The sequence below is a fragment of the Euphorbia lathyris genome, chromosome 7 (genome assembly GCF_963576675.1).
Source record: "Euphorbia lathyris chromosome 7, ddEupLath1.1, whole genome shotgun sequence".
Taxonomy (NCBI): domain Eukaryota; kingdom Viridiplantae; phylum Streptophyta; class Magnoliopsida; order Malpighiales; family Euphorbiaceae; genus Euphorbia; species Euphorbia lathyris.
The window spans coordinates 83,154,293-83,170,523 of NC_088916.1; the positions used below are offsets into that span (position 1 = coordinate 83,154,293).

Consider the following 16,231-nt stretch of genomic DNA (forward strand, 5'->3'; position numbering starts at 1 on the left):
TTTCTTTTTCTTTTTTCTTTTTCTTTTTTCTTTTTCTTTTTCTTTTTCTTCCCTTCTCCCTTCTTCTTCCTTCTCTCCTCCTCCTTCTTCCTTCTCTTTTTCTTCTTCTTCTTCTTCTTCTTCTTCTCTTCTTCTTTTTTTTTTTTTAAATTTCTGAAATTTTATTTTTTTTAATTTTTCTTTTTCTTTTTCTTTTTCTTCTTTTCCTTTCCCTTCTTCTTCCTTCTCTCCTCCTCCTTCTTCCTTCTCTCCTCCTTCTTCTTCTTTCTTCTTCCTTTTTCTTCTTCCTCCTTCTTCTTCTTCTTTTTTTCTATTCTTTTTTTTTTAATTCCCTTACTCGAAGAAATTTGGAATTTTCCTTCCAGATTTCGGAAATCTGGAACGTCAGAAATCTGGAAATTTTCCAAATTTCCGTCGGAAATCTGGAAATTTCCGAAACTTTAAAAAAAAAGAAAAAAATAAAGGAAGAAGAAGAGGGATGAAGAAGAAGAAGAATGGAGGAGGGGAGAAGAAGGAAGAAGAAGAAGGGAAGAAAGAGGAGGAGGAGGAGGAGGAGAAGAAGAAGAAGGAAAAGGAAAAGAAAAAGAAAAAGAAAAAGAAAAATAAAAAGAAAAAATAAAAAAAATAAAATTTCTGAAATTTAAAAAAGAAGAAGAAGAAGAGGAGAAGAAGAAAAAGAAGAAGAAGAAGAAGAAGAGAAGGAAGAAGGAGGAGGAGAGAAGGAAGAAGAAGGGAGAAGGGAAGAAAAAGAAAAAGAAAAAGAAAAAGAAAAAGAAAAAGAAAAAAGAAAAAGAAAAAGAAAAAAGAAAAATTAAAAAAAAAAAATCGAATTTCCAACCTTACCCCTGTGCCACGTCAGCATTTTAACACCGTTAAGTCATTTTCCGTTTTTTGGTTAACAGCGCAAACCACAGTCCTTTTTTTTGTAATAACAAAACACAAGGGTTTTTTTTGGAACAACATCAAACCACAGGGGTTGTTTTTGGAATTTATCCAATTATTTATTTAGCTTTTTATTTGAGAGGAAGTTGACTTAAACCCCCCAGATCCACTCCAAACCCTGATTTCATGCTCTTCAATTCACTCGGATCTCTCCCTCAGTGCCACAGTTCATTGCCTTGCACAGTCTTCTTGTTTGGCCATCCTAGGTCTTTAACGCTCAGGAATTCTATACTTATATTTCTGGGTAAGCTCATTGTTGGAGCCACCAAATTAGTGTCCATAATTTTACAGTTGTGCATTTTGTAATTTAAGATGGAATTCGTCTGGTTCTTTTTTTTTTTTTTTTTGAACTGTCGTCTGGTTCTTTTTAATTGCTTAATTTTCTTTGATCATTGGGATAATTCCAATTTTCTAATATAAATTGGACTCAATTCCTCTTGCTAAGAAAAATTGTTTTGTATGGATGTTTATAAATCGATAATCAGATAATTTCAAGTGAATTTTGTTTTACTTGGTATATAAGTGAGTCACAAAAATTAGTTTGACAATTTAAATTTGTTGTTGTCAACACCTAACCGCGTTGATCTGAATCACGTATGGATGGTAATACTGCCTTTCAGGTGTTCTTTTCAGTTTCCAACTAACCAGGCTTAGACCATCTCCAACACATTTCATCAAATTTACTGCATCAAACCATGTTTTCATCATTTTCTCTCTCTGTTTTGATGTTGCTACAATGTTTTTACTCCAACCCATTTCATCATTATTAGAGTTAAATGATTTTGTATGGATTGATTATTAGTGTTAAATGATTTTTGATTTCTGGTTTTTATGTATATAAAATAAATGAAAAAGAAAATAAATAATATTATTTTATTAAATGATGCTCCATCAAAAAATTTGATGGAGCATCAAATTTGATGATAAATGACCGTATTTTGATGCATACGGTTTGATGCTAGGTTGGAGATGGTCTTAGAGCTGCTATGAAGCACTGATACTTTCCGAAGGTCACCGTACGCGTATCCGATACTCCGGGTGAGGGGATTCCGCGGGATACGTACGGACACGCCTGGGAGTATCCCCTTTTTCTTTAAATGAGGGGATATGCGGGGACACACCAGGGACACTTCGGGGATATTTTAGGGTTTTTTTTTTTAAAAAACTTCGAAAGCATAAGGGTGTTTTTTAAAACTCAAAAAATATAAGGATTAAAATGAAATAATCTCAGGATTACTAGTTTTGAACCCTAAACTAAAATTGAAAATCTCTTCTGTGCGATGCGATTGAACCCTAACAAAATTGAAATTCCTAAATCTTTTCCCTCATCTAGTCGAGTTCTTCTGTTAAGTGGTTCTGTGCAATCAGTTTTCTTCCTCGATTGCTTTGTTCAAGTCGATCCCTCTCATCTGGTGGATCTGCTTTGATCGAGTTTTTCCTCTCATCTGGTCGATCTGCTATGAATTAATTACTTATTAGTTAATATTATAGATGTTATTTGTGGTTTTATAATGACTTGAGAGTATTATTTCTGTTTTTATAATGACTTTGTGAATATGATTTGTGATTTATATATTTATGTATCTTTTGAATTTTCATTATAAATGATATATATATATTATTAATTATATATAAAATTTGTCGTATCGAGCCTTCCCGTACCGGTGCTTCATAGTAGAGCTGTAATTCTGGTGAAAGTTGTATGCTCTTGGCTTGGAAAATGATTTTTCATTGTGATTGTTGTTTGAAAATCATGGAAGTTTCTTTGAATTATTGCTTAAATGAGAATGATAAATTTGGAGACCCTAAGAAGGCTCGTGATTAGTGTGGCTGGATTCTGTTTGCCTTTTTCGCTATTTGTTTTTTCCTGCTTCATTTTGCTTCACTTAGTGAACTATATTTTGAAAGTTTTCCATAGCCCTAAGATGAATCCAGGCTTTAAATCATTCACAGTGTTAAAGGCATAAAAAGATGGAATTTACAGCTTGAAATGTAAAAACTTCAAATATGGGTTGACATCTAGAAGAGTAGAAGCCATGTATATGCTTGCTATGTTGTTATCAAAGAAATTAAATTGTCAACCCTTGTTTCTGAATGGTAGAGAACTTTTAAACTTTGTAGCTAATTTTGACGACTTCATCTTCCAATAGTTAGGACATTAATTGAGAGCATAAGCTTTGAAGGCTTTTAATTTGTTCACTATATGTAGTGAGACCATAAAGAAATTATGTCTGAGGCTTCATATGTTTTAGACTTTTATCACCTTTAGATTTCAGAAGATTACTATGACCATTTTCTATTATTAGTAAATATGGTTTTTGTTTGTCGGCTTTTTATCATTTCTTGAGGTGCACTGTGATGCATACAAATGTGCCTTGCTTTACCTATTTGTGTAAGGAACATATTCTTGTTGCTCTTTGAGATGATATGTTCTTGCAAATGCTAAGTCGATCCTTTTGCTTCTACTGTAATTCTTACGTAGAGTGTTTCCGCAGGATTTGTGAGCTCTAATGAAAGAAGAAGCTAGTATTATCCCAAGTAATGAAATGCAAAATGGTGGTTCTATGCAAGCCCAATCCATCACATACAATTCTAAGGTTTTCAGTTTGCATAGCATCTTTACATTTTGTTGTGATGTGGGTGTAATTCAAAAGCAATTCTTCTCTTATTTATATTTTGTTTTATGGAGTTGACATTTGTAAAAAAAAAACAGAAATTTCACATTGCAATTTGTTCGTTTTTTAGACATCCTTTAAGTTACTGGAGCTTATTTACAATGTAAAGTAGGTCAAAGAACTAATTATTAAATTGTAACATTTGCAGAAATTTCAAGATGATCTACAAGCAGCAGGAATCAAAATCAAGCAGCATGAGGATAACTTGAAAATTTTGAAAAGTCAATGAAACAAATTAGAAACCTCAATACTTGATCTGCAAGGTATGCTAAATTTTATTTTTTGTGCCTTTTCTAGAGGATTAGTTCTTCTTGAAGATTACTCAGCTAAGAAGTATTTGCATGTGCTGTTCACTTGGATAAAAGCACATCTAGGAACAAATTTATGTTGTGTAGTGTAATGGTTTTTAATTTAAGCATGGTAGCTACCTAACAAATTCAACTGAGTCACCTGTTTTTAATTCTTGGTTCTCCAGGTGCTTTAACTACTGTGGTGACAATGTTTAGATCTGTCATTCGTATATACTGTTTCCTTCAATGTTTTAGTTAATTTAATTAGACAAGATATTTCAGTAAAGTTTTTGGTGATATAAACCGAAAATGATGTTGTTAGGAAACTGTTGTAGCTAGTCTAAATCAGAGTAAATTTATTTAGAAATGTTATTTTCAGAATTACCATTTATTTAGGAAGTCTTAGTATTAGTAGAAATAGGAGTTTATTTTCAGAACTATTATTTAGGAAGTTCTAATTCTAATAGGATAGGAGTTTGTTTTCAGAATTTTTATCTAGGAAGTGTTAAATCTAATAGAATAGGAATCCTAGTTTAAGTCTGCCTTTTGTACTATTATAGAAAGGAACCATTTATCATTGGTAAAGTACTATTTGAAAAACAAATTCAGAGGTCAGGAGTTCTCATCATAGAGATCCGGGTTTCTCTCTAACGAGCTGCATTAATTAATTCTCATCATACTAGATCGAAAGAAAAAGAAGTAAGATTCACTTCCTGATTTCAAGGTTCAAGGATCCGTAATTTGATCCAAAGTTTAGGAGCTTAACAAAGTGGTATTAGAGCAAGTTATGGCTGAATCAAGTAATGTGGAAAAACAGTTTGAAGCCTTTTTGAGCTTCATATTGCAAAGATAGGCCAAAGGTGGAGGCCATGGTACTCAAACTAGAAATTATCACAACAAGGAAGGAGACTGGAGGGTGGACAGTAGAATACGACCGCAGAGGAGGTCTGCTTCCAAAATTCTCGAAACTGGATTTTCTAAGTTTGGTGGGTCATATGATCCCTTGAGCTGGTTGGTTGCATATGTGTGAGCATTTTAATAAGCATCAACACACTGTTGAAGAAGAAAATGTGGTACTAGCTTCCTTCCGCTTGGAAGGAGGTGCTGAATCATGATTCACAAAGAGAGGGGTAAACTGCAGTTGACATTGGAAGAGTTTCAATCCAGAGGTTTGGACCATCAATCCAGGATGATACAATTGGAGAATTGGTGAAAGTTAAACAGATAGGCACAATTGAGGATTAGGACGATTTGAACAACTACCGGCAAGGACACGAGGATGAGCATTTCGATGGCAAAACAGGAGGTCGGAATATTCCTGAGTGGGCTGAAAGGCACAATAGTGGTTAAAGTAGAGTTGCATAAGTCTGCTGAATTGCCAACGCTATATGAAAAAAGAGAAATTATCAAGATGGGACTGTTGGCCAACAGTGGAAGGACCGTTTAGAGAAACGAAAGACTAAGAGGATTTGTTATAATTATGACTAATCATATACATGAGGACATCAGTATGAACCTTTACTAGAACCAGATGATGAACCTATCACCAACTGATGATTTGGTGAAAGTAGCTCCAGTTATCATCTTTGTGCATGAGATCACACTCATTTTTGTAGGGGAAGGCAATGTTAAAACTGTTGTAGCTAGTCTACATCATAATAAATCGTTATTTTGATTAGGTTTAGGACTTACTATTTTCATAATTGTTATTTATTTAGGAAGTCTTAGACCTTGAGGAGTATGATTTTATTTTAGAATTTTTATTTAGGAAGTCCTAGTTCAAGTCTGCCTTTTGTACTCCTCATTTGAAAAACAAATTCTGAGGTCAGGAAATTAATTCTCATTATAGGTAAGCTAGGTCGAAAAAGAAAAGAAGATTTACTTCTTGATTTCATAGTCAAGGACCCGTAACTCAATCCAAAGCTCAGAACTTATAGTGTGAGCAGTTTTTTTATCTCAACTTCCAGCCAGTGTTTCCGAATAAAAGGATTTACTTTTAGATGATAGAATTGTTTGGAGATTTTATGTGTATAATGATTTGTGATGCATAATATCTCTTTCCATTTTCATTTTTTTTATACTGACAAGTTTCCTTTAGTTATTCTTGGTAAGTATCACTCCGCAAGACCTCCTAGTGGTGAAAGTGAAAGCCATTCCTCCAATCAGAGTGAGGCAGAAATAGTAAAGCAGATTCTACAGCATGAAACTTCTGCTGCAGGCATTCCGTGTCAGCTGACAACACATCATGGTACTCATGCACCTCAACTCGCATTCACTAACGATGTGCTTGGTATTGTTGCTACTTAGGGCAAGGTGGATGATGATAATCTTAGCAGGATAGTTTGAAGTTGCATGTTATCTGTTATTGATATTTACTATCTATCTAACATGTAGATTCTTCCTCTTCTATGAAATAAGTCTTATGATTAGTTTCCTTGCTGATATAGCATACTGTTCCTTGTTCTAATGTAGTCAGTTAATCTATGTACTCCACAATTCCAAGAGCTCTTATTATTTTCAATCAGTGAAATGCCTCCGTACTTACTGCCACGCTGATCTTTGCTTTAAAGAGCTGCATGATAATGCAGTTGTTGTTAGTTATCTGCACTGTTTTCAATCTACTTTTACTTATTCTTTCTTAATTGCAGACTTCTTTCAGAGTACTTAGGAGTAGAGACAATGCTAGGAATTGTTTGCAAGACTTACGAAGGTGTTAAAGCTCTTGAAACTTATGACAAGGAAGGCCATATAAATAGTGATTCTGGAATTCGAGTCTTTGGTACTACTATCGGACGGACTCTGGATGGTCGATTTCTTGTCATTTGTCTCGAAAATTTAAGGCATGTATCTCTTTCTTTTCTTTATTGCTGTTTGGAATTCAGCTCTTGAATTACAAACTTTTTTTCCCTTGTAGACCTTACTGTGGTGAATTTGTGGATGATGACCCTCAAAGAAGGCTTGATCTTCTACAGCCAAAATTGCCTAATGGCGAGTGCTCACCTGGATTTATTGGTTTCGCTGTTAACATGATCCATGTGGATTACATGAATTTGTTGTATGTATCTGATGTCTATAGCCTCAAAGAGACTCTATTTTACAGCCTCTTTTCTCGCCTGCAAGTTTATAAAAGTAGGGAGGAGATGCTACTAGCTCTTCCACTTATAAGTGATGGAGCAATTTCACTGGATGGAGGGATTATTAAGCCTAATGGTTTCTTTTCCTTGGGGAATCGGTAAGTATTTTGCTTTTATTATTGACATGAAATTGTCTTCCAATTGGATCTAATGGTGAATTTCATTTGTTTACAATATCTCATTTTGTGGTATTTCGGAATTTTCTTTCTGCATGTAGGTAGTTTAAATGCACTAAGAAAGAAATGTCTTTCTGAATCGTGATAGATTGTAGAATTATGTATGTGCTATAATTCGATTATAATAGGCCACCTATACGGTTCATAGCGTTAGCCTATGACCTTCCAAATTCAACTCATGATATTTGATGCATGGATTTTTCTTCCCTCAATTTTTGTACAACTATCATACAAAGGAAAAGAAATACCTATTTTGTCTAGAATGGTCGATTCAAAGGGTGAGCCTTGGCGCAACGGTAAACATTGTTGTTGTTGTGTGACCGAGAGGTCACGGGTTCAAGTCTTAGGAGCGACCTCTTGCCAAAAAAATTGGCAGGGGAACGCTTGGAGTTGTATTTTGCAGATTTCAACAGCATTTGCTCTCGCTTCAGATGTAGGGAGGACAGGATAGGTTCAACCCTAGATGATATTAGAAGGGGGAATCAAATCCTTATCAGGATAGCAACTCGGAAAAGTCTTCTATTCCGTTATCGTTTTTGAATGGGCTACGAATTTCTTTTCGATCTGTGGTGTGCAGTAAGGACCGGTTCGTATTAGGAGTAGCAAATCTGCCATTTTTTTTCCTTAAGTTCTTTCATAAACCCTGAAGTTTTTGCATTATGTGAAATTATTATGGGTTTTTCTTTTTGCATACTTTTTGATTAATTTGGATAAATAATTTACTAGTTTCTGAAAGTGAAATTGATTCTCAATAGTGCAACGATTGGACTTTAATTAAGTTTTGGTGTTACAATTAAATTGAATAGATAAAAAAACAATTGGGAAAAACAAAATAAAAATATTGATAGAAGATGTCAAAAGTTAGGTATAAAATCGTGACTAAGTGATAGCATATTGATAGCAGATGTTTAAAGTTGATCAAAACTGATTATTTATCTAAAATAAAGATAATAATGTCAAAGAAGTTATTTTTAAAATCGTGTATTTGTGATTAAAAAAACTAGTAATTGCATCAAACAAGTTATTTTTGAAATCGTGTTGTGACAAAAAATATAAAAACCCCAAATTGAATTTCCTTGTAATATTTTCTAAATCATGTATACGAGATAATGATAATCTTGTAGTAAAAAAAACTTATCCTAATTATCTTAAAAACATTATTACTCATAAAAGAAGAGTTTATAAATCTAGTCTTGTCTCATTTTAACCTTAATTTATCAATATAACTCTTCACTTCAACAGCTATCATCTTTTGCATTAAACTGAGCAAACATTTCTCCTCCTGTTCCTCTTTCTCAGCGTCTCCGCCTTCTTCTCCTCCCTTCTCCGCCACAGCAGTTCCCAGAACCAACCCATCCCCCGGTGGACACAAAGTCCACGCTGTCTCAGGCACCCTACTGAAACAACTATAATCCGTTCGTACACCCAAACACAGCCTCTTCGCTCCCGAATCAGACCTAGACTCAGATGAAACGTCAAGACTCATCTTCTTGACAGTCAAGTTAGACTTGGATGATGCAGACAAGAACTCGGCCTGGCGTTTTCTCTGCAAAGTAGATTTCCAACGATTTTTAATGGCATTATCAGTCCGGCCAGGCAAGAGTCCAGCAATTGTGGCCCATTTATTACCGTGAATAGCGTGCGCTTGAACAATGGTATCATCCTCCTTTGTAGTAAAAGGTCTGTCCTGAACCTCTGGCGAGAGTTGATTAAGCCACCGTAACGGGTATGATTTTCCTGAGCGGCCATGAATTCGGGTGCTTATGAAAGTCCAATTTCTGGGGCCGTGTTGTTTAACTAGCTTGATTAAAGTATCATCTTCTTGAGGACTCCATGGGCCTTCGATACAATCTCCACCATTGAAAGAAGCCATGAATGGAAAAGTGAGAAGAAATAGGGGAAAGAAAGAACTATTTTTTCTTCTGGAGACCGGTATAAAGTTTGATTAAGCTATTCTCCCCTCCTTTTTATACACATATTACAATTGTGATTAGGGTATTTTGGACATCTTTGCAAAGACAATACACTGTAATAATTTTTTATTATTTTTTTCAAATTTTTTAGCCTATAAATTAGTGTTATATATTTGCAATCATTATTTTTATTAAGGAATATGTTGATGTTATGGATATGGAATATTTTTAAGAATATGGAAACAAGATTTATTTCCTTTATCTATTTTAATTAAATATCATTTTAGTAATGAAAAATATTCATTACAAAAAAATTCATTGTGAATTCTTTTTTCAAAGGTATTTTGAAATTTTTATTTATTCACCTATTTATTTATTCATTAATTAATTTATTTAGACTTTAATCATACTATTAGATTTAGGCATATCAAAATCATACGGTGGAAATTAAAATTATTCTAATATTTAAATTTAATAAAATTGGATTTAATGGTGACTGACCAAATTCCTTACATGATCTATTTGACTATTACTGTTTATTTGTTGACTTAACACGTTACAATCCCAACAAGATTTCATAATATTTGTAAAATATTAGGGTCAAAAATTTGAACATTATTGTTTACTTGTTGATTTAACACGTTACAATCCTAACAATGTTTATTAATAGTCATAAAATGTTTGGATCAATTTTGATGTTTATCACTTAATATTATTATTTAGTATATATGAGTATGCATATTCTTTTATTATTTCTTTGAAATATTTTACGCGAATAAATTAGTGTTGAATATTGATTGTAATTATTAAAAGGAAATTATTTCTTTGAAATATGAGTATGCATATCTCGTATTATTTAGATATTTCTAAGGTGTTTAGGTTAGTTTATTTCCATTTTAAATATAATTTTAGTAATTAAATATAATCGGATCTGGTGGGGATTTTTTTTTCTTCTTTAATGTAAGAGCATTGTGCGCAAATATTTAAAAAAAATATATATAATCATTTTAAATATTTACATTATGAATTATCTTTGCCAAAGGTGTTTTGATATTTTTATTCATTCATTAATTTATTTATTTTTATTCATGAATTCTGTTTTAATAAAGTCATTTTAGCGACTTTAAAGTAAAATAATAGCAAAAATATAATATGATAGACACGTCATTACTATTCAACTTCTATTGCTGACTGAAACGATACTTGGTGCCACCTACTTGACTGAAATGACATATATGTTCCATCTACCTGACCGAAACGATATGTGTTGTTTCGGTCTGTTAGATGGCAACCACATGTCATCCAGGTTGATGTCGAGTATCGTTTGGGTCAACGATGAAAGTTGACAATAGCTGGCGTGACAATCACATCACCTTTCCGGTTTTTTACTCTTAAAATCGTCGAAGTGACTTTATCGAGACAAAATTCAAAATTGTATTATTTTATTAAGACAATTTGAAGTTGAGTGACCATTTTGATACAAACATGAAAATTCACTGACCAACTCAACTTTACTCATTTTCACAGTATAACCACTAAACTACAAAATGTAAACATAAGCCATTAAACTTTACGTACTAAAATAATTGCAACTAAACTTCAATCAACGCATGAAAATTACTATTAACAATTCTAAAATAAATAAATTCAAGAATTTGTGACATTTCTAAACAACTTTAAGTTTTCAAAATTTTCGTTTTGATATGATTTAACTGTTATTAGGTTGGTAGGGAGAACGTCAAATTTTAGAGAATAAAAGCTTTAAATTAAGAATTTAGAAAATAAAAAATGTGGTTTCATGATAAATAGTGGGGTAAATTTCATCAATGATGTACAACCTTTTCCCTATTTCACACTTTGGTGTACAACCTTTAATTTGTCTCACTAATATATACGAACTTATAGATGACCTCACACTTTGGTGTATGACCGGTTAAAATGACCGGTCAACGAAAAGTCAACTCGCCACATCATTAATTTCCATTCTAATCATTAATAAAAGTGGGACCAACCAAAATTCAATTACTAAAATGCCCGTTCTTTATTGTGTTCTTCCTAAATCCTTTCTCTCTCCATTATTTATTATTTACAGATCCTTTCTCTCTATTTTCCACTTCTCTCTAACTTCTCTCTCATCAGAGATTATAAGATTAGGATCCCATGGATGATTTTGCTCCACTGCAAAGAACAGATGAAAAGAAACATCCTAAAATCAATTACCTGTATTTGAAGACAAGATAATTCAAATTTTAGGTCCCTTAAACACATTTGCTATTATGAAAAATCTTCAATCACAGAACTTACGACATCATGTGCTATAAGCACATGGATCTCCAAAGGTTATTTTATTTTACATAAGCACTTGTATCTCTATATTTATAACCTTCCATCAACCATTGGGCAAATAAAGGATTACCCGAATATCACAATATAATCTATTAATAAAAAAATTTGGGGCAAATTCAATTTATCTCAAAAATAATCAACAATTCTCTCTCATTGAAGATTAAGCAGCCAAAATTTACAGAAACAGCCGATCCAGAAGCTAATGTATATTGTGATATTGCAAAATTTACAGAAACAGCCGATCCTCTCCGTCGTCTTCCTTCTGGTAGCTGTAGTGGTTGCCGTCGCAGTCGGAGTCAACAACGGCGATAAAAAAGCCATGCCCAAACTTCATAAACCGATGGCCCAGTAATTTCAACCTCAACAAAATCAATTGAAGCAATTTATCAACCGATAATCAAAGCTAAGTAATAACCTAAATCGATCTCGTCTCCCCCGATCGGTGCCTCGATCTACTCTCGTCTCATATGCAGTTCCAGAAATGTCAATGAGACTAACTTGGATTTCTGTTATAGACACAAAAGATGGGTGAAATCCTGCAAATTTTGAGCCTTTGAGTTTGATGAGAGAGAAGTTAGACAGAAATGGAAGGATGGAGAGAAATGTCTGTAGATAATAAGCGATTGAGAGATAAATGATTTAGGAAGAAACTCAATGAAGGGTATTTTAGTAATTGAACTTTGGTGGTCCCACTTTTATTAGTGAATAGAATAAAAATTGATGATGTGGCGAGTTGACTTTTCGTTGACCGGTCATTTTAACCGGCCATACACCAAAGTGGGAGGTCATCTATAAGTTCGTACATATTAGTAAGACAAATTGTAGGTTGTACACCAAAGTGTGAAATAGGGCAAAGGTTGTACACCATTGGTGAAATTTACCCATAAATAGTGTTATAAAAAACTATTAAGTTAATTACAAAATCAACTTTATTTATTCAATATATAATTGAATAATTAAAATTTAAAATTTGATAATTAATACTGAAATTACAATTTGATTTCTCAATTTGAATTGAAATTACAATTTGAATTCTCAATTTGAATTTTAAGTTCAGAGAATCCCAAATCTTTTAAAATCAATTAGGTCCTCAACCTATATTTTAAAAATTAATTAGATCCTTCATTTTGTAAAATCATAAATTAGATCCTAACTATGCTGAAGTGTTAATTAATCGCTTCTGTAATTGGAAACACAAATCGGTTTAGTTTTTATATATTTTCAGTTCGGTTATGATCGGTATTCTAGAGAAATTTATACAACTGCCCAATGAATAAATCTATTTACATATTTCGACCTATTTAAACATAGACTACTAAACTAAACTTTTCTAATACATTATCAATAATACTCTTATTTCCAATGTAGGATTCAAAGTTAAAACCTTATGAAACCTTTGAAAAGAAAAAGAGGAAATTGGATCTGAAAGCAGGAATTGTAGGTAAAAAAGGATGAAACAGAGACCAAAAAGTGCAGTGGGAAATTGATGAAATGGGTTCAAAGAAAAACTGGATTTTGTGGGTTTTGACTTATTTTATGATATTTTCAGTTATTGGTTCAGTTTTAGTAATCAATTAAACCTAATCAATTATATACACATGTTAAAAAATGTTTTGATGTAATATTGATTTTGTTCGATTTAAACTGAACCGATAATCAAAATAAAAAATATTATAAAATACTAATCTCATTTGAACTGAAAATATTAAACAGTTTTGATCTAAAAATTATTTCCATTATGAGATGGATTTAATTAACAGTTTTAGCATACATTAAGAACCTAAATGGTAATTTTAAAAAGTTAGACACCTAATTAACTTTTAAATTAGCATAGATTTTTAAGCTATAATTTAGAGGGATATAATTAGACCTTAAACCTCTTTTTCTGTATTTAATTGAGTGGTTTTGAAACATATGAATTTACACTAATTAAATTTGGCTCGAGTGGTTAAAGCCTTTGTGTTTCAGTCTTAGTTTGACGAGTGTCAAATCGAGAAAGTAGACAAACACTAAACCGAATATCTTTTCAGATGACGATTCAAAACGGTCGTCTCGCAAGATATAAAATTGTCATGGCCTCGCTGCCGTCTCATGGTGCATCAGACGACAATGGTGTTCTGTCATCTCTAGCAGCATCACTTGACATACGCTCACTTGCGCTCTGTCATCTTTTCATTGTTACGATGACGTTATTATTATTAGGAACCGACAATTAGATGTATTCTAACCATAAATTTTTTATATAGTCTGTCACTGGAGTGAGTGAAACTCAAAAACTTTTATGTATAATATGACAGAGGTTATGTTCGTATCTGTCATTGTAGTTTAATTATGACAACTGTTTTTTTTAACTTTGTCATAGTAAGGTCATTGAGATAACAATGTATTTAGTTATACGTGGCTAATACAGCTCATGAAGGATCTCCATCAGTCAATCGATTACTTGGTACAGTTATACTGTGACAATCAGCCAGCTATCCACTTAACCGACAATCCAATGTTTCATACAAGAACTAAACATGTGGAAGTACATTATCACTTCATACGAGAGAAGGTCTTACATGGGGACATTAAGATGCAGTATGTGAAGACCCATGACCAAGTTGCTGACATCTTTACAAAAGGACTAAAAGGTGCAAAATTTGAAAAATTTAGAAAGCAACTTGGAATGACAAACTTTAATTTTTATTCATGTTAATCTCTAATTTAGTAACTTTTTCTTTAATTTTAATCTTCATTCTAATAACTTTCCTTTTTATTCATTTTAACCTTTAATTTAATACTTTTTATTTTACACATTTTAGTCCTTAATTTGGAACTTTCATTTTATTCATTTTAGTCCCTATTTTCGAACTTTATATTTTATTCACTTTAGTTCCTGATTTGGAACTTTCATTTTATTCATTTGTTCAATTTGTTACCCAAATAAACTTTTCAGTTTATTCATTATAGTCCTTTGTCCAAATTTTAATTAATTGTATAACTGTATTATTTGTTTCTAACTTTTTATTTTGATTGATAAAAATACGCGAGAAAATTGTTTTGGTGCCGATTGAAGTCTCGGTAATGTCTACATTAGGCTTTGACCGTTGGTCCATTTCCAACTTCACACCAAACTCTAAATTGATGCGTGTTCCTACACGGATCATTTTGGAACAATTTGATCGCAAATTAAACATTCAAAAGTCAAACCAAATTTCATTTGGATTAATGGCTTCCCTCCAAAGGATTGAATTCAAACGGAGCTTTAAATTATTTCCACAAATGACGTTGTGTCAAACTAGGATTTAGGGACATAATGTCCTAAAAGTGTATTATGAAATTAAAATTAATGGTTGAAAGTTATTAATTAGGTCAAACAGAAAAAAAAAACATAAAAAATTACATTAAAAAGGTGTGAAAACTATAAAATTGCATTTAGAGGCCCTAAAAGATGGAATTCGGCCAAAAGAGGACGGGTCCCTGAAACCCTAATTTGACATGTGTTCCTAGTGATCATTGAATGCATATGGATGGAACCATCTAAGTTTTTTTTTTTTTTTTTTGTGTATGATCCTCAAGACCCATTTAGGCCAAATTGAAACTAAGGTAACAAGTCAAAGAACTTTAGCAAAGAAAAGGGCAATCTCAGAAGTAGAATCCACAACATAAGAGCAATAATAGGATTCAAGCATTTCACTCATAATCTAAAATTCATCAGCATATAAACTTATCAAGAGACGGAACAAAGAAGCATTATCAACAACTAGACAAAAAGGCAATTACATATTCTTATTCCAATAATACATACACAATCAGCTAACCGCTTAAGTAGCAAAGAAGCAACCAATTTCCCTTTCCATCTCAATCAATAGCTTTAGTGGTTAATGGTGAAACAGAAAAGAAGACTACAATTCCACTTCTTTCTTCATAATACTAAATCTTAGAGAGTTATTAATTAATGCGCATTTAATTTTATTTGTTCATTGATTTTAGACAAAAACTTTATTTAAATTAGTAATTTAAAATTTATTTTTAAAAAAAATTCAAATCACTCTATAAATTAATAATTATTAATTTATCGATTAATTAATAACTCTCTAAATTAATAAAATTCCATGGTCCCAACATTATTAATTTATAGAGGTTTTACTATAATATTGAATCTAAAAATGCATAGTGTTCCTAAATTTGGGCTTTCATTTATGAAACACAATTGCTAGTTAACAATCCTCTTAGATCAATATAACCAATATAAAGAGGTCATGGTCAAATTAAAAATGGTAACGGTTTCATTTATGAAACGCAATTGCTAGTTCTCTAAATCTAGCGATCCAAATCCAGGAACAGAAAGAACCAACAATTATCCCCGACAAGAAAAATAGAGAGCAAGAAGGTGAAATGAAGTCTGGAAGGTGTTGGCCCAAAATAAAATAAATTTTATTTTATGTATATACAATACTTGGGTTTCGATTTTTGGATATAGTTTATATTTTGTCTAGAAAATAATAAATGATAAAATAAAAATGAAAATACATTCGTAAACTCACCTCAAACACGCGAGGCGTGCCTTCCTATACGCGAAGCGTAACCAGCCATCCAAAGACGTTCCGCTTCAGAGACTCCTTTACGCGGGGCGTGCCTTCCTATACGCAACGCGTAAAACGCATCAACAAGGCGCTCCAGGATCAGAAACACAAACACGCGGGGCGTACCTTCCTATACGCGGAGCGTATATCATGCACCCGGAGAAGTTATACTTCAACAGCTCAACCA

The 16,231-nt window shown here is 32.6% G+C and overlaps 2 protein-coding genes and 1 long non-coding RNA gene across 3 annotated transcripts in view; 2 read left to right on the forward strand and 1 right to left on the reverse strand.

The window, feature by feature from the left end:
- LOC136200497 (protein DEFECTIVE IN MERISTEM SILENCING 3-like) overlaps positions 1-7,262 on the forward strand; it is a 69,738-nt gene extending 62,476 nt beyond the window's left edge. The window contains exons 4-6 of the mRNA XM_065990872.1: positions 6,556-6,747; positions 6,822-7,139; positions 7,259-7,262. Of these exons, the coding sequence (XP_065846944.1) occupies positions 6,556-6,747; positions 6,822-7,139; positions 7,259-7,262 (514 nt within the window). The remainder of the gene's footprint in view (positions 1-6,555; positions 6,748-6,821; positions 7,140-7,258) is intronic.
- Positions 826-6,117, forward strand: LOC136235251 (uncharacterized). Its single transcript, XR_010691730.1, has 4 exons — positions 826-1,186; positions 3,438-3,539; positions 3,766-3,880; positions 6,006-6,117. It is a non-coding gene; the product is annotated as an uncharacterized lncRNA (long non-coding RNA).
- Positions 7,263-8,415: 1,153 nt separating the features above from the next.
- Positions 8,416-9,090, reverse strand: LOC136200498 (transcription factor MYB73-like). The gene has a single exon (XM_065990873.1). The coding sequence runs from the start codon at positions 9,088-9,090 to the stop codon at positions 8,416-8,418; it is 675 nt and encodes a 224-aa protein (XP_065846945.1).
- Positions 9,091-16,231: the final 7,141 nt, after the last annotated feature.

Coding starts and splice junctions, on each gene's coding strand:
- LOC136200498 (XM_065990873.1), bottom strand. CDS start 9,090: ATGGCTTCTTTCAATGGTGGAGATTGTATCGAAGGCCCATGGAGTCCT.